We start from the raw sequence: 18995 nt of genomic DNA, 5'->3' as shown, positions 1-18995 counted from the left end.
GCAAACAAGAAGGTCAAGAAAGACTGTGCTCTATTCTGCTGTTAATCATTATCATTAAAAGTCAACACTTGAAATCAACTGCACCAGGAATCCTAAGGGCAAAGACAACTACATAAACAAAGCCTGCAGATGCCAGGGCATCTTTCAGCAAAGGGATAGAAAGGGTACTAAACAGTCACACATGGACTTGGCATAGATAACATGCCAAAAAGAATCTCAGAGGGAAGGGAGGACGGAGGTTGGAAGAGATTAACTAAAGAACTTATATGCGTAGATGCATTACCCATGGGCACAGACAATAGTGCAGTGAAGGCCTGGGGAAGGTGGGGTGGAAGCAAGGTGGTCAAGGGGAAGAAATATGTAATACTTTCAACAATAAAGATAAATTTCAAAAAATTAAAAATAAAACTACAGGTGGAATATTGGCTTTGGGCACAATAGCACAAAGATGTTACATTACAATGTGGCAGACAAAATTAATTGGCAACCATCAGAATACCCCAAATACGGGGGTTCTTTAAATAAGTTCTATTACATTTTTAAGGTAAAATACTAACCTGCGATTAGAAATCATCTTAAAGTTTGCTTAATATAGAAAATATTTGTGATAAATTTGAAGGCCAAAAGCAGACTATGAAGCAGTATTATACAATATGATTCCAGATAGACATACTTGGGCAGGCAGACAGTCCTGGTTTTGTATCCTTGATTGACCTTTTATTGTATGAAGGTTTACAACTGAATTAATTTACATGAGCTTCACTTTCCATATCTATAAATAGATATAAGCATTGTGTCTACCTCCAAAGGTTTCTGTGATAAACATATGAAAACACTTAGTATAATCTTTATTTTTTATGTCTACATATCTAAAAAATTTAACTGTTACAATTTTTATCTTATATTGTTGGTATTTAGAATAACTTTTGTTCTTTTACTTTGTGTTTTATGTTTTCATTATGAACATACTAGAGGCTCAGTGCACAAAATTTGTGCATGGGTGTGGTCCCTAGGCCAGACCGGCGATCCAAGTGTGAGCATCTGGTGTGGAAGGGCAGGTCCTAGCTGACCTTTGGGCTCTGGGGAGAACTTGGGCCCCCAGGCCTCTGCACACCACCCTCCACCCGAGTCATGGCGCCTGAGTCCCCAGGCGGAGATGCAGTGAGCACAACCAGATGTCGCAGGCTGGTGCGCAATGTGGGCCTCTGGACCACCCAGCAGTGCCACACATGGAAACCAGGTGGGCAGTGCACTCTCTCCCAGCTGGCCTCGCAGACTGGCTCCTGAACAAACCCGCCAGGAGCCCAACCAACCCCTGAGGTCCCAGCAGCTGCGGCCTGGCTCACATGGAAGAGGCCATGTGGGTGTGGGGTGGGCTCCTCATGGGCACTCGGCACCTGAACACAGGGACTTTCCAGGTGTGCGAGCCCTGGCATCCCGAGGCAGGGTAGCTGGGGGAGTGAGAGTGAGCTCTACAGACACCCCGCATTCTCACCACACCTCTGTTCCCGTAACCCCTGCCCCTAGGTAGCCAGTGAGAGGTTGTAGCTCCCCACCTGTGCATCTCAGGAGGTTGGTCATCACCACCCACCTCAGTTCCCCATCCCAGCCCAGTGACCAGCCTCAATCAGGCAATCAGGGCCTGCAGGCTGCTGGTTGCCTTCTGTGGTATTATCAATCAGGGTTGAGCCCCCGTGCCCAACTCCCTCAGTGCCTGGGAGCCAGGCAATGGCCCTACTCCCCATCGCCACTGCTGGTAGCTGGCTGTAGAACGATCGGCAGGTTGATCTGGCCCCCACTCACACCTGCCTTGCCGTGGTGCCGCTTACTCACCTGCTACACCATCCCGCCATGGTCCCCCTCTTGTTGGGGCCCATCAGAGCCAGCAGCAAATCCACTGCTGCCTGATGCCAGCACTGTGTGGGCAACATCGGCCATGTTCTGCGTTGCCCCCTGGTGGTCAGTGCACATTATAGCGAGCAGTCGAACTCCCAGTTGAGGGCATAATTTGCATATTAGGCTTTTATTATATAGGACTAGAGGCCCAGTGCACAAAAATTTGTGCACTCAGGGGGTAGGGGGGGGTGGTCCCTCAGCCCGGCCTGTGCCCTCTCGCAGTCTGGGACCCCTCGGGAGATAACGATCTGCTGGCTTAGGCCTGCTCCCGGGTGGCAGAAGGCAGGCCAAATCCCTAGGTGCAGCCCCTGGTCGGGCTCAGAGCAGGGCCGACTGGGGAGTTGGGGCACCGCCCACTGTCATGCACAGAGCAGGGCTGATCAGGAGGTTGCGATGCCACCCTCAGTCACGCTCAGGGTAGGGCTGATTGGGGGCTTGGGGCACCGCCCCCTGTCACACTCAAGGCAGGGTTGATGGAGAGGTTGCAGCGCCACCCCCTATCATGCACAGAGCAGGGCCAATGAGAGGGTTGGGGCGCTGCCCCCTGTCACGCACAGAGCAGGGTCAATCAGGGGGTTGGGGAGCTCCCCCCTGTCACTCACAGATTAGGGCCAATAGGGGAGTTGGTGAAGCGCCCCCTGTCACACACAGATCACGGCCGATCAGGGGTTGGGGCGCCACCACTGTCACACTCAGGGCAGGGCCGATGGGGAGGTTATGGCTCTACCCCATCACACACAGAGCAGGGCCCGTGGGGGGGGGGTTCGGGCGCCACCCTCTATCACCCACAGAGCAGGGCCGATCAGGGGGTTGGGGTGCAGCACCCTGTCACACACAGAGCCGCAGGGTGATCAGGGGGTTAGGGAGCTCCCTATCAGGCACAGAGCAGGGCTCATCAGGGGTTGGGGTGCCTTCCCCTGTCACGAACAGAGCAGGGCGGATAGGGAGGTTGTAGCCCCGCCCCCTGTCACACACAGAGCCGCAGGGCGATCAGGGTGTTTGGGTGCTGCCCTTTGTCATGCTGATCCTGGTGCTGGGAAGCATATTACCCTTTTACTATATAGGATAGAGGCCTGGTACATGGGTAGGGGCAGCCTGGTTTGCCCTGAAGGGTGTCCTGGATCAGGGTGGGAGTCCCCACTGGGGTGCCTGGCCAGCCTGGATGAAGGGATGATGGCTGTTTGTAGCTGGTCACACACCCTTCAGGGTGGGGGTCCCCAATGGGGTGCCTGGCCAGTCTGGGTGAGGGGCTGAGGGCTGTTTTCAGCCTGGCAGGTGACTGAAGCTCCCAACTGCTCCTTTTATTTCTTTTTTTTTTTTATTCTGGGACAGCTTTAGCTCTGACTCCAGCTCTGAGGCCTCTGCTGCTGTAAGCAGGTATCTGGTTTGTGTTCTCTAATCGAAACACTGTATCAACTCCAGCTCTGTGATCCCGGCTGGCTGAAAGCAGGTTTCTGGGGTTTTGTTTAGCTTTTATATTTGTAACTATGTTTCAAACTGCAAGCTCAGAGGCCGGCAAGGCAGGCGGGGAACGTTGGTTTCCTCTGTCACTGAAGCAAGCAAGCCTCATGTTAGTTTCAAGCTGCCTGGCTGCCAGCAGCCATCTTGGCTGGCAGTGAATTTGCATATTGCCCTGATTAGCCAATGGGAAGGGTCCGGACGTATGCTAATTACCATGTTTCTCTTTTATTAGATAGGACTAGAGGCCTGGTGCATGAAATTCATGCACAGAAGGGGGGGGATTCCCTCAGCCCAGCCTGCATCCTCTCCAATTGGGGACCCCTTGGGGGATGTCCAGCAGTTGGACATCTCTCTCGCAATCTGGGGCCACTGGCTACAAACTGCTCACTTGCCTGCCTGCCTGGTCACCCCTAACTGCCCTCCCCTGCCAGCCTGGTTGCCCCTAACTGCCCCTGCCTGCCTGCCTGATTGCCCTTAACTGCCTTCCCCTACTGGCCTGGTTGCCCTCAACTGCCCTCCCCTGCTGACCAGATCTAGCCCCCAATGGCCCTCCCCTGCAGGCCTGATTTAACCCCAATTGCCCTCCTCTGATGGCCAATTTGGTTCTGATTGGTCAGTTTCTATGCCAGTCAGTGTCAAAAGCTCCACCTACTAGGCTGCCATTGGCTCCCCATAGCACCCAGATTTGGTTCTGATTGCTCAGTTCCTATGCCTGTCAGCATCTCTGGACCTATCAACCTGGCCTGGTAAGAAAGGTGGGGCTGATCAACAGCCCCAGTGGAAGCCTGGAGAGAAATGGAGGTGAGGCTGCTGGCCAGACTGGGAGAGAAAGAGAGAAGTAAGTGCTGATCAAAAGCTGCCGCAGAGGCAACAGATCAGTCCCTGCTTCTCTCTACAGGCCTCTCTCTGGCACTGATTTGCAGCCCCCTCAGCAGTCAGTGTTGAGGCACTGTGCCTGCAGCAGAAGCAGTCAGTGCTGGGTTGCCACGTGACTTCCTGTTGGTCCAGCCTCGGTTGTTACTGGTCATTACAACCCAGGGTTTTTATATATTAGGATTGTCATGAGATTAGATAAGATTAAAAAGGAATCATTATTGAAAAATAAATAGAAACAAGAACTTTAGTTGAGAATTTGAAAATGATCAAAAGGCTGGAAAATATAGAAGAGAAAACTAAAAAGTAACAACAATATGCATTTTATGATATTTAATGGAAATGTGTCACTGGCTTAAGGGATCTTGCACCCCCCCCCCCAAAAAAAATGGTAGAAATCAAGAAATGAAGCAGAACAAATTATAAAAGAATAGGTTTACTGAGAACAAGGTAGAGAGAAAGACAAAGGAAGGAAGCTTGATGCATCAGTGGAGCACACACTAACAGAAATTATGACTCCTTGAACTGCTACTAGAATCTGGCTTATATAGGACTGGGTTCCTTCACACAGGCACAAGGTAAATCTCTTTCTTCTCCAGGTTCCTGCCATAGGTTTGCATTGACTGGTGTAGGCACAGACGCATTTATTTGGGGAGTACCAAAAAGAAACTTCAATCTTACTAGGAGTGGCTCCAAAAGTAACTGAAGGAATTCACATCTATCTTAATAGAGGCTCAGCCTGTCCATTCTCCCCTGAGAGATTTTAACCTCCTTAATCTTTAGGAATAGGGGCCAGAGGTCTCTTCTTTTGAAACTCCTTTCTATGAGAAGGGGTACAGGTACAGGTACCCCTTCTTAACTCTAAGCCTGGGAGGAATGGAAATCTCTTGCTGCTAAATCAATAGCCTATAGCAGTGGTCGGCAAACTGCAGCTCGCGAGCCACATGTGGCTCTTTGGCCCTTGAGTGTGGCTCTTCCACAAAATACCAACTTCTGCACATGGGCCACGAAGTTTCAATTGCACTGTAGGTGCGTGCCCGCATGTAGTATTTTGTGGAAGAGCCACACTCAAGGGGCCAAAGAGATGCATGTGGCTCACAAGCCGCAGTTTGCCAACCACTGGCCTATAGGAATAAGCTTCTGACAATTCAGTGGGGGAAACTGGTTAGAAACCTTGCATGACCATAGCCTCATGTGAAATTGTAGCAACCTGGAGTATACAAACTTGACAAGTAGGTTAAAAGACATGGTCCAAAGGTAAGTAGGAGGACCAGGGTCACAAGGGGGCCAGGGAAGACAAAAACAAGGTGAGGTGGAAAGGGTGCTTTTAATAGTATCCCAGGTAATGTTAGGATCTGTTCCTTGATTGTACCTATGTAGCTGTAAGGCCTGTTCATATATCTTTTGAATATTGGTTTCAATTGTATCTAAATTATTGACTTAGGTGCATCAGGTCTTATGAATGACAGTGCCAACTCCATCCTATTCAGACAGAAGATAAAATAAAAAGCTTCTGCACAGCGAAAGAAACCACCAACAAAACAACAAGAGAGCCCACTGCATGGGAGAACATATTTGCCAATGTTATCTCCAAAAAGGGTTTAATCTCCAACATTTATAGGGAACTCATACAACTTAACAAAAAGAAGATAAACAATCCAATCAAAAATGGGCAATGGACCTAAATAGACACTTTTCGAAAATGGACATACAGAAGGTCAAGAGACATATGAAAACATGCTCAAAGGCACTAATCATCTGAGAGATGCAAATCAAAACAACAATGAGAGCATTTCACACCTGTCAGAATGGCTATCATCAACAAATCAACAAATAACAAGTGTTGGAGAAGATGTGGAGAAAAAGGAACCCTCATGCACTGCTGGTGGGAACCCAGACTGGTGCAGCCACTATGGAAGACAGTATGAAGTTTCCTCAAAAATTTAAAAATGGAACTCCCATTTGACCCAGTGATCCCACTTCTAGGAATATATCCCAAGAAACCAGAAACACCAATCAGAAAGGATATGTGCATCCCTATGTTCATAGCAGCACAATTACAATAGCTAAGATTTGGAAACAGACTAAGTGCCCAGCAGCAGATGAGTGGATTAGAACTCTAGAGCATTATGAGAGTTGTCTCATGGTAGGCAAATTCTCCCCATGAAGTAGCCAGTCCTACAGTGCCCACCAACAGTAGTCCCAGTGCTCCTTTAGTGTGGGATGGCTGAGTTACGCTAGTGTTCCTAGTGAAGTCAGCTGGGCTAAGATGAATTCACCAATGGTTAAGCAGTTTGAAATGCAATGGAAGGCGATTCCAAAATCTACTGTAGAGACTTTCCAGGAGTGGGATTGAGCATTTTGGCTTTAGGGATGTCTGAATACAAAAATTTTCCTGAGGTGGGGGTATAGAATTGGGTGTAGTTGGGAGTGTTGAATGCTGAGAATATGAATGTCTGCAAACAGGTATTGACAGAGACAATGGTTCTGAAAATTAAATCTTCTGCCTCAAACCAGGTGCAAGGGATCCCATCAGTCCAGTTCCTAGTCAAAGATTCCGGAGGTTGAGAGTAACCTACTCTTCCCAAGGGTCGGCCACCTTGTTTTTCCATGGTAAGCAATTATTTCTCCCTTAATATCCTGTGGGGTGAAATAGACAGCATGTATTACCGCCTGGAGTGCAAACACTATTCCAAGGGTCTTGGACAGGGGAGGGGACTTGGCTTACTAGGATTGGGTCTGAATAAGCAGAGCCAATGCAGGTGGAGTTGTGGCAGCAATATTGGCAGGCAGTGGTATCATTGGTGCACATCAGGAAAGCATCACTGTGCCCCAGGTAAAAAGTTTAAGGACGGTGGTGCAGAACCCTTCAACTGGCCTTTCAGTCAATCTAACGAGTTACTGGTGAAGGTGGCATGGGCTTTAGATGAGATAGGAGTGTGATATTCAGGAGTGTATTGGTAAAGCTAACTGAGTAGTTTAGCAGTTTAGGGCCCGGAATGTGAGGGTTAGAGTGATAGAGCCAACAGTTAAAAAGGTGACTTCCTGAAGTTATTATCTTTGATAATTTCATGAAGGCATTTCTTTCCCAAAGTCCCTGACCTGGATAGCCCTAAGCCAAAAGGAGCAGGGAAAGGGTGGGGTGGTCCATAGCCCAGTCTTGTGTCCAGGTCTGGTTTTTATTTAGGGTCTGATGATTCATCATCTCAACCTTTCCTGAGGACTGAGGGTGCAGGATGAATGAATTTTGCATCTGATTCCAAAACTGGAGGACAAGGCCTGTGTGATCTTAGCTATAAAGGAGGTTTTATTATCACTCTGTGGGCATCCAGGGAGGCTGAACCTAGGGATAATTTGTTTTGGAAGATTCTTACATACTTCTAAGCATACTGGTACTCTGAGCAGGTGGAAAAGCTGCTATCCAGCTAGTGAAAGTATCCACAAACTAGAATATCTTTATATCCTTTTAGGGCATCTGAGTGAAATCAGTTTGCCCTTCCTCCCCTGCAAAGGTGCCATAGTGTTTCACAGGAGAGGCTAGGGGAGGCAGTAGCAGGTGAATCTGCTAATTGTTTCTCATACAAAGATTGCAGGTCCCAGATACTTCCTTAATTTTTTAAGTCCCTTCCCAGTTAAAACTCACTGGGTGAGAATACAGGGGGCCTCTTTCCCATACCGGTTGGCCTCATGTAGGTTCCTGACAACCCTCCATTGAATCCCTTCCAGTACTGAAAGGCACCTTTCATTGTCAAAATTGCATCCTTGTTCATTAAGGGCGTAGCGCCACCATGTTACCCAGGCTTCCTCAGTTGGAGAGTATGGGGGTTTTGGTAATAAAGACTGTGGCCCCATGAGTAGAGCTAGGCCCTCAAGGTCTATCCCTCAAGAAGCCCCTTCCCTCCCCCCCAACCCCAGCCACTCTGTCAGCTAGATCATTGCCATGACTAATGGCTGAGTATCCCTTCTCATGCCCCCAGTAATGTATTACAGTGATTTGTGCCAGGAGTTCAACTTCCTCTAAGAAAGAAAGAATTATGTCCTTATGTCTGATAGGGGAATTCTTAGCTGTTAGCATTCCCCTCTGCTTCTAAACAGCCACATGGGCATGGAGAACTAGAAATCCACACTTAGCGTCAGTCTATATATTGGCTTTTTTCTTTTGCTAGCTGGGGGACTGTATGAGGACCCTTAGCTCTGCTTCCTGAGCTGATGTGCTGGGGTGGGAAGAAGCGCTTATGCCTCAGTGACCTCCTGGACACTGACGATGACATAATCAGCCTTCCCAACACCCTCCTCTATAAAGCTACTCCTGTCTGTGAGCTGTTCTAAAGCAGGGGAATCCTGGAGATCAACACTATTGGAGAAGACCTGTTCTATAGTTTCAGTGTAGCTATGGTCTAATTTTTCTGAGTCTCCAGACAGGAACAGGGTAGCAGGATTTAAATTTTGACAGAACTTCTGTGTGAGGTCAGGAGTGTCCAGTAACATAGCCTGGTATTAGGCCAATCTAGACCCAGTCAGCCAGGGGTGCCCCTTGGAGTCCAATACTGTGTGAGCTTGATGTGAGGTGAGAACTTCAAGAGGCTGAAGGAGGGTCAGTTTGAATACTTCCTTGACTAGCTGGGTGGTACATGTAATTGCCTGGAGGCAGCTTGGCCACCCTTGAGTCACTAGATTCAGCTATTTGGAAAAGTATGCAACTGTCACAGAAGAGGATCCTACTTTTGGGGTCAATACCCCAAGGCCAGCCCAGCCCTTCCATGGAAAAGGAAAAAGGCTTTCTTACACCAGGGAGGCCTGGGGCTGGGGCTTATCCCAGTTTAGTCTGAAGTTCTGGGAAGGCCCCCTGGCAGACATTGTCTCAGTGTAGAAGCACCCTCTCTTTTCCCTTCAGGGCTTCATAGAAGGGCTTGACAATGATTCCAAACTAGGGAGACAGAGGCGGTAGATAACTAAAAATCTTCAAAGTTCCTTTTTGGTCTTTTGGGTGAGTAAAGCTAAGATCATCTGCTTGTGGCTCAGGGCTAACTTCTGGGCTCCAAGAGTCAAGATGAACCCAAGATACTAAACTTCCTTTCGGGAGATCTGTGCCTTGTCAGGGGGGACCTTGTAACCCTATCCTGCTAGAAAGTTCAAAGTTCTAATGGTATCCTCCTGGTAGATAGAAAGGTCTTTACTTGCAATTAACAGGCCATCAACATACTGTATGAGGGTACTGCCCTAGAATTGGAGAGCCCTGAGATCTTTCTCCAGGGTCTGTCCAAATAGGTAGGCACTAACCCAGAACCTTTCGGAAAAGACAGTCCAGGTGCATAGAGTGCTCTTTTGAGTTTCTGGGTCCTTCTATTCAAAGGCAAAAAGGTAGTAGAGCAGCGGTTCTCAACCTGTGGATCGCGACCCCTTTGGGGGTCGAACGACCCTTTCACACAGGTCTCCTAAGACCATCGGAAAACACATATATAATTACATATTGTTTTTGTGATTAATCAATTTGTAACAATGAAATTGGGGGTCACCACAACATGAGGAGCTGTATTAAAGGATCGCGGCATTAAGAAGGTTGAGAACCACTGTAGTAGAGTCTGGGTGCAGGGGGACATAAAAAAATGTATCCTTGAGGACTAATACCATATAATATTGGGTATTGCTGAGGATCTGCGAAAGGAGGGTATATGGGTTTGGGACTGTTGCAGAAGACCAGAGAAAAACCAAGCCACGCTTAGAGAAAAGGAGTTACATTTTATTATTAAATTCTGTGCAAGCCTAAAGAAAAAATGTGTCTTTCAAATTCTGGGCCCCCAACATGGAGGAAACTCTATTTATTTATACTTTTTCCAGTCCTTTGTCTCCCAAATTTGGAATGAGACTTCCGGGCCTTCTGAGAAAGGCCTATGTGCAGGGAAGGGGCTATGAGACCATATCTCAATGCCTGGCCTGGTGTCAGCACTGACAACTCTGTCTGAGGCATAGTTTACGGCCTCTCTGGAATGGGAGTAGTCTTATTTTCCTTATTATTTAAGACAGAAGCCAGAATAGCAGGGTTAAAATTTCAAACAGCAGTTTTATATAAGACGGATGCTTCAGGACAATTGGGTGTATGGAAATAACTGCATCATTGACTGCCCTAAGGTCCTGTACAAAGTGTTATTTGGTATTCCCAACTAGTTTTTTTAATAGGTAGGGTGGGGCTGTTATAGGATGACTGAAACTGAGTAATTAGGCCCTGAGAAATGTCTCTAGGAAGGGCTGTATCCCTGTGAGTACCTCAGGTGATAGAGGGTATTAGCATTGGTGGGAGTAGGGAGCTCCTGGTCTCAGGTGAATTTCTATGGGGTGGCCATAATGGCCTGGCCAGGTGACAAAGTGTCCCAGACTACATGATTTACCTGTGTTCACAGGAGCTCACGGAGATGGGAAGGCTCCTGTCTCTGGGGATGGCCAGTGCCAGGAAGTGATCTACCTTAAATTGATTATTCTCTAAAATTTAGAGTCTAAATAAATAATGCCCCCCAATTTAGTTAACAGATCCCTGGCAATTAAAGGGATTGGGTACTCAGGCACATACGGGAAGGAATGGCATAGGCTAGGTATCGCATATAAGAGAGCAGGTAAAGTGCCTTACCTTAGGCTTGCCATCTATCCCCGTGACCAGACAGTCAGCATTGGGAGGCAGAGTCAGGATACAGTAGGAAGATCCAGTCAATCAAAAACTCAGTTTTTCTACCTGCCATGTCAAAGATGAGGCTCTGCAAGGTCAAAGGTGATGTTTCTTCCTGAAGCTGAAGCCCAGTGAGCGCTTGGGCCTCCTCAGTGGGAGAAGGTGTCCCCCTTTTGAGAAAGGATGGCCAGAACTGCAGAGGACCTTTGAGAGCCTACTCTGTCCCAGCTTCCCAGGGCAGAATGAGCATTCACTTTTCCAGTGTCCCTCTCTTTTGCAGTCGCTGCATGGGTTTGGCCCAAACCCTAAGGCAGGCACCTATGGATGGGGCCTTCATAGTCCAAGAGTCCTGGAACATCTGGGGTCAATCTGAGATGGTGCCTGAATCATAGCATCCAAAATCTGGGCCTTCCTTTTAGTTCCCTTATTCTTTCTGACCTTTTCTGCCTAATCTTGATTCTTAAAGGGCTCCACTACCAAAAATGTCTGACGGGTCTGGGGGCCTGTCTTCAGCTTTTGGATTTCTCTCTGGATACACAGGGAGGCCTGAGTGATGAGATATATAACCAAGAGAATGTGCCCCTCACAGGAGTCTGGGTCCACATTAGTAAATTTTCTTAAGGGCTTAGATAACCGGCTCAGAAAGAGAGCTGGATTTTCATCTGGCCCCTGAGTGACCTCTCAGATCTTGTCATAGTTGACAAACACAATCTGACAATGCCTCATTCTTTCAATTATGCAGTTAATAAAATGCTCCATTTGGGAATTATTTTTTCTGTCCATGTATTCCCATTCGGGGTCCTGAACTGGCATTCCTTGTCCCCCTGCTCTATAAATATCATGTGCCAGGCTGCCAGCTGCCCTCTCATCTGTCCATTCTCAGGCCTTGCTCAGGATGCAAGCCTTTTTGTCCAGGAAACAGCAATGAGTTAAAAGCACTATGACATCCTGCCAAGTTAGGGAGAAGACAAGGCTGAACTTGACAAATTCGTCCCAGAAATTTTCAGGATTCTCAGAGAACTGGTCAAATCTTTCCCTACACTGATATTGGACATAGAGAAGCGGAGGTGAACCTGAGTGATCCCTCTGTTCTTGTCTGCTACCTCCCACAAGGGAAAGAGGTCAGAAGTGTCCCTCCCCTTTGGGGAGAGGGAAGAGTAAAGGAAGCCTGAATAGTTCCCATGCTGGGAAGGCTCAAGGGGTGGATTCAGAGGCAGAGGTGAGGCAGAGGGTTCTGGTGGACTTGTTTGGCCATCGTAGACCTATAAGGTGGAGGACCACTAGGTAAAGTGGGAGGCTGAAGGGCTTTGTCAGGCCTGTGGAGACAGGGCAGTTAGGGTTCGGCCAGATCAAATGTTAAGAAGCTTTGTCTGTCTGGAATCTGGGGAGACTACCTCACAGCAGCTGTAACACAGACACAACAAGAGTTAGGAAGCTTTGGGTCCTGATCAAGTTTCATAAATGCCTGAATTTATGGAATCTCAGTCCATTTCCCAGACATTTTGCAAAAGAGATCTAATTGGACAGTGCACCCATTTTTCAGGCCAGCATTTCTGGCCCTCCAGGATTTATTGGGGTAGGTAGCATTGCATAAGAAAAATAATATTTTCTTCCTCAAATCATCTAATTGGAATTAAAATGCACCCTAGAGGTGATTTTCCTGGCATTGCTGGTATGTTCCCTATTCCAGTCTAAATGGTGGCCAAGATTAAGGCCATCAGGAGAAGGATGAAGAGCCTGAGAGCAAGTGTCCCTGTAATTTCTGTGCCTTGGAGACATGCCAACTGAGGGGATGAAGAAAATACCTGGCAAATAGAAAAGAGGGGGAAGCAATACAGGGAAGAAGGGGTCTAAGGGACCTGTAGTAGACACAAAGAACATGACAGAAGTGTCAAGTGAGACAATAAAGAGAGACTTCTCTGTCTAAAGTCAGAAACTGGGAAGCCGGGAAAAATAGGAAAAGGGGACCATGTGAGTCCTGGAAGGATGAGAAGTTCTGAAGCAACAAGATGACCTGCAGCGTTGATGGGAAAGCTCCAAGAGGGGCTGGAACAAACAGAGAAAATAGGAAGGTGTGCCGACTAATGGCGATGGAGTGAAAAAGCCTGAATGGTTTTGGCTTGAGATCAGAGGGATAGAGACGCAGAGGTCCCATCCTCTCTCAGAGCAGAAGCGGGACTTTAGTGGGGGCACCCATAATTGCCCACAAGGCACCTCACTGACAGAAACCAGTCCTGCAAGGTTAGAAAAAAAGGGAATGGGATTACCAGGACCTCGTGGAAAACAAAACAACAACAACAACAACAACAACAACAAAACAGAAAAGAAGACTCAATAGACATTAAAACTAGGAAGATAATAGTCATATAACAATCACATTTACCAGCTGAGCAAAGGCCAAAGGAGGTGGATGAGCCTTAGCTCGTGGGCAGGCTGGAATCCTATACTTTTCAGTAGATCAAGATAAGCCTCATTTGAGTCATAAAAAAAAAAAAAATGTCACTGTGCTTGTGCCCAGTGAAAGAAATCAAGAAGGGGCAAACTAGATTGAAAAATAAGAGGTTTACTGAGAACAAAATGGAGGGAACCAGCCCTGGCTGTTGAGACTCAGTTGATTGGAGGGCAGCTCCTGTACACCAAAGGCAGTGGGTTTGATTCCCAGTCAGGACACAAACCCAGGCTTCAGGTTCCATCCCCGATAAGGGCGAGTGTGGGAAACAGCCTATTGATGTTTCTCTCTCACACATTTCTTTCTTTCTGTCTGTCTGTCTGTCTGTTTCTCTCAAGTTTTAAAAACTTTTAAAAAAAGATGGAGAGAAAGGGAGGTAGCTTGATGCGTAAGGGAGCACACAGTAACAGAGTATGGTTCCCAGAACTGCTGCTGGGGTCTGGCTTCCATAGTGCTGAGTACCTTCATGCAGGTGCAGAGTGGAACTCTTTGTTCTCCAGGTTCCTACCGTGGGCTGGCATTGACTGGTGCAGGCACAGACACATTGGTTTGACGATGACCCAAGGAGAAACTTTTATCTTATCTAACAGAGGCTCAAAAAGTAACTGAAGGACATGCCCATCTATTTTAAGAGAAGCTCAGCTTTTCTTAGAGCTACCTGTCTGTTCTTTAAGCCAGCGTGATGAAAAGGGGAAATATATTTAATTATACCTAATTAAAATCCTTCCTAAGATAGTGGAAGAAATTTCAGAATAAAAAAGGGTCAAAAAATGCAAGCTCTGGAATCAGAAGACCATTGTGCAAATTTTCATTCTGCCACTTACTAATTGTATGACCTTGATTAAAAATACTTAATTGTACTAAGCCTTTATTTTCTTCTCTGTTAATTTTCGATGAGATATACACACAGGACATGCCACTTTCCTTCTCTGAGCTAAGTTTTATTATTTGTATTTATAATTAAAAATACACTTGCCCTAGCTGGTTTGGCTCAGTGGATAGAGCGTCAACCTGCGGACTGAAAGGTCCCAGGTTTAATTCTGGTCAAGGGCACATGCCCAGTTTGTGGGCTGGATCCACAGTGGGGGGCATGCAGGAGGCAGCCGATCGATGATTCTCTCTCATCATTGATGTTTCCATCTCTCTCTCTCTCTCTCCCTTCCTCTCTGAAATCAATAAAAATATATTAAAGTAAATAAAGAAAAAAAGACTTTAAGAAATACACTATTTGTGTGTCTTCTACCGGGTGCTTGTTAAGTGGATCAAATGAGATACACAACGTGAATATTCTTTGGAAAATATTAAGTAGTTTATAAATATGTTTTATTTGCATGATTACTGGCTCACTTTCACATTCAAAATCAAATATTATGACATTTTTTCTTTTTTTAATATATTTTATTGATTTTTTACAGAGAGGAAAGGAGAGGGCTAGAGAGTTAAAAACATCAGTGAGAGAGAAACATTGATCAGCTGCTTCCTGCACACTCCATACTGGGGATGTGCCCGCAACCAAGGTACATGCCCTTGACCGGAATTGAACCTGGTACTCTTCAGTCTGCAGGTCGGCGCTCTATCCACTGAGCCAAACCGGTTAGGGTGGCATTTTTTTCTTACTAATATGACACAGTTGCATTGAGTGGAGTGCTTGAATAATATGGTTCATCCCAGTTAGTTGGAACTGTGAGGTATCACTTTCCCCATTGAATGGGGGATCAGGTCCTCACGATATCTCAAGAAAAATATTTTCTGAGACTTGCATGGAGGATATGTGATTTTTATGTGCATGGAATTATATGTGTTTCTAAAGTCCCATTTTCCTAATGCAGTTCTGGAAGATGTGCATCTGGGGATTCAGTAGAGCTAGAAGCAAAGCTAATGTCCAGAGTTTCCATTCCATTCCATTCCATTCCATTCCATTCCATTCCATTCCATTCCATTCCATGGTGGAGCTGGTCCAGTGTAGCATCAGACTAGTGGCAGTACATTAGTCCATTGTGTGGGGTGCACATGGTTCTGAGCCATGTGGGCAAATGCATTGGAGCCAAGAGAGCATGCCTCCTGCAAAAAGAATCCCAGGAGTCCCCAAAACACAGGAGAGCAAACTTCTTTGTTCAAGGGAGTAAATATCTCAAATCTTCCTGTACTTGCAGTGGCCATGCCTACCTCTGGCCAATGACCTGTTCCCAGGTGTGACTGACAGACAAGTACCTTCCCTGTGTTACTCAGACTTTACTGGGCATGCATCTATTCTCCCCCTGTCTAGTCCTTTACCCCAGAGATCTGAGGGGAATACACCCGTGGCCCCTTGGGGTGTGTTAAACTAAATCTTCCAGGCAAAGCTGCACAAACGACAGGCCTACAATATTTGGCCATCCCTTTGCTCCTTTCTAGTATTCATAACTAGGTTTATTACATGGTATCAGGACCCTATTATATCTAAATGCATTTGTCTTATTTAAAAGTCCCCGATGGTGATTTAGTCATCATAGAAAATGAAATTGTTCAACATGACTTATGAAGGAGATGAAAGATATGTGTTTGGTATATGAATGATAGAGTGAAGACATTTGGCTTTCTATTATTTTGCCACTGACCAATACTAGCTTGATTTAAGGTATTTTAGAGCCTGGTGTATTGAGCTAAAAAAAAAAAAAAAACCTCTTAAGCAATTAACTCATGTTCCTAAGTAGCAGTGACAGATAGAATAATTCTGGTGATTTGATGACCCTAAACTATTCAAATTAGGAGTGGTTGTCTCCAATTCATTTAATACATGTTCAGTTCTCCATTTCATTTTGTCTGAAGAGACATTTATTGTTGTAAGATGAATTATTTTCTCAAATTGTATCTAGAAAGCCATTTTTAAGGTTGTCAGACAGTTGGAAGAAAAATAGTCTTCAGCATAATTTTTTGTTTATAATGAATAAGTAAGCTGGAAAAAAAAGTCCTATTGTGTGATTATCTAGGAATACAACCTGGACAATACAAACAGCCTATTTTCAGTTAGTCAAGAAGCACCACAAAACCACAAGGACATTCTTCGCATGAGCCTAGGTCTCCAGTCATCAGGGATTATGTGAAAATGGTATCATTCTGTTGTTTCAACAAAATGTCTTTGTCAACTGAATAATTTTATAAAAGGTAGTTCATACTGAACAGTTATTGAAGCAAGATTTAATTATTTTACAAATAAGAAAAACAAAATATTGTGGTTAAAGAACAGATCACAGAGGTGAGTTTAACTGTAGAAGTATCTAGAATTTAACACAGCTTCAAGTTCAATTTATTATGATTGGAGTGAATATTTTCCAATCCTATTTTTAGACCTTAGTGCATGTATGAATGTATGGGGATAAAAGGCTACAATTTACTCAATGAAGTTTCTGACAATGAGGGTCTCTATGATCTGGATATCTGATGATGAATATTGTTGCCTATGAATGTTTTTTTTTTCATTTTAAGTTTTTAATGAAAGTTGTATATAATATTACTTTATTCCTGCATCTTCTCAATTGTTTCTTCCTTGTATTTTCCCTTTTCCTTTCCTACTTGGCAAGATTTGGCTTTACGTTCAAGAATCTTTTTGCGGTCTTTGTCCAGCTTTAGTCTAGTGATAACCACCTTGCTGGGGTGAATGCCCACATGAACAGTTGTCCCATTAGCTTTCTCCCATTGCACTCGTTCAATGTAGATGACGTATTTCTTCCTGTAAACCTGGACGACTTTGCCAATTTGCTGCCCTTTGTAATGTCCTCGAACAACCTGAACCTCGTCATCCTTTCGGATGGGCATGGACCGAACATTGTACTTCTGTCTCAGCTCTTTGGAAAGAGGAGACGACATGATCTTCCTTCGAATGTGGGAAGGTGCATTGAAATGCCTTTTACGGTTCTTGCTCCGGTCAGAAGTCACAAAGGGGTTGAACTTCATTTTGACCGCTGGCGCTCCTAAGATGGCCGCAAGAGGGAAGAGCTATGAATGTTTAATTATAACTGTTAGGATCACCGAAGGAGGAACGCAGGAGGCCAAAAGGGGTAAAGAGTTTTAAATTTATTGTTACATCTGCTAAGTGAGGGGCTGAGGTCAAAATGGCATCAGCAAGGCAAAGTAGGGGGAGTGGGATATTTATGTCTCTTGTAAAGGGTACAAGAGTAAACAGTGGGACCAGGGCAGGTGGGGGCCAGGTGTAGGTGGTCCACTGGAAACTGGGTGAGGTGGTTTACTGGAAGCTATTAATCATGAAACCTACAATGAGAACAACAGGAAAATCGTGGGAGGGGCAAGAGCCCCCAGCAGGGCATAATGGAGCACAAGAATGCACCGAAGAATAATCTTTTTAACTTTTGATAAGTTTGGAGAGCTTTTCCATAACCTAAAAAATTGAGTACTTTTGTGGTAGACAGTTAGACAGATGGGCCAGGTACAGAAGGTCACCAGGGTGAAAAGTCCTAGATGTCTAGCAAAGGACAATTGTAGGGTGGGACCTCGCCCCTAAGGTGACCTTTCTTCCCTTAGCATATCACTGGTCATGTGGTCTGGACCCCCTGACCTTTCTTCCCTGGAGTTAACATCTGGGCCTCAGTTGTATTTCAGCTCCAGGCCCAGAAAAGCAGCAAAACCAGAAAATAACCCCATGGGTGACCTCAGGACCAGCTGCATTGGATAATGACCCATACCCTGGAGCAAGCCAATCAATCAGTGGAGACCCTGACCCAGAAAGGACACACCTGGAAAGCTGCTGAATAGTCTACTGAGATCTTCCCCTGGGACCTCCCCTAAAATCTACACCCTTAAAACCCTTAGGACAGAGGACCCAGTGTTCTCTCTCTCCCAGGAGCAAGCCTGTGCCTTCCCCTTCCCCCCTTCTTCCACTTTCCCCCAGGTGTGTCACCTGTACCTTCCTCACTTATAAGCTCCAAGCGCCCTTCCTTTGCCTCTATTTCTTATTTCCTTAGCCCATTTCTTCTATGAATTACTTCTTCCACCTCTGTGATTTTCTAAATAAATGTTCTCTTATAGTTGGAGTCTTGGCTCTGAATTCTTTCCTAGCCAGAACTTCAAATACTGTGGTTGCTGAACCCAGGTCCAGTCTGCCTACCACCTGGTGCCATTCTCACTGCCCACAATACTTTTGAGTCTGAATATGGAGTTCATTTAAAAATGTGTATTTCTCCTGTAGTTTGTAACTGAATGCTTTCAAATACTTTCAGACTTGCAGAATTCAGTCCAGGACACCTACTGCATTTGTCCTGGAGGTCTCCTCCTTAATCTTGATTGCACTATTCAGTTGTTTATGTTCCTCAAAGGAACCAGTTGGCTTTTATCTCTAAGTTGCAGACTGAAGCTGAAATCAGTGACTTTAGAAACAAGCATTTTGGCAGAAAAGCAACTGCCTGGGGGTAAAGAAACTCAGGATATTTAACACACAGAGTGTTTTGACAATGGCTCAAATTGTCATGGCACACTGATTAGGAAACATTGCCAAAATCATAGTCTTCCAATAAATTCTTGGCAAAACTGGCTTGTCAAACTCTCAATAGTAGGAATAGGTAAATTGCCTCAGGGCTTTTTCTTTGAAGGGATGAATAATAATTATCATTTAAATATCTCTTCCTCAGATTTTACAGTTTTGTAACCAAGGATGATAAATAGCAA

The 18995-nt window shown here is 45.6% G+C and overlaps 1 protein-coding gene across 1 annotated transcript; it reads right to left on the bottom strand.

The window, feature by feature from the left end:
• Positions 1 to 16783: 16783 nt before the first annotated feature.
• Positions 16784 to 17311, bottom strand: LOC132223777 (large ribosomal subunit protein uL24-like). The gene has a single exon (XM_059678796.1). The coding sequence runs from the start codon at positions 17268 to 17270 to the stop codon at positions 16833 to 16835; it is 438 nt and encodes a 145-aa protein (XP_059534779.1). The 5' UTR covers positions 17271 to 17311; the 3' UTR covers positions 16784 to 16832.
• Positions 17312 to 18995: the final 1684 nt, after the last annotated feature.

Source organism: Myotis daubentonii, chromosome X, assembly GCF_963259705.1.
Source record: "Myotis daubentonii chromosome X, mMyoDau2.1, whole genome shotgun sequence".
Taxonomy (NCBI): domain Eukaryota; kingdom Metazoa; phylum Chordata; class Mammalia; order Chiroptera; family Vespertilionidae; genus Myotis; species Myotis daubentonii.
Note: the sequence above shows the minus strand (reverse complement) of the source record. Positions and strands in the feature narration are given on the sequence as shown.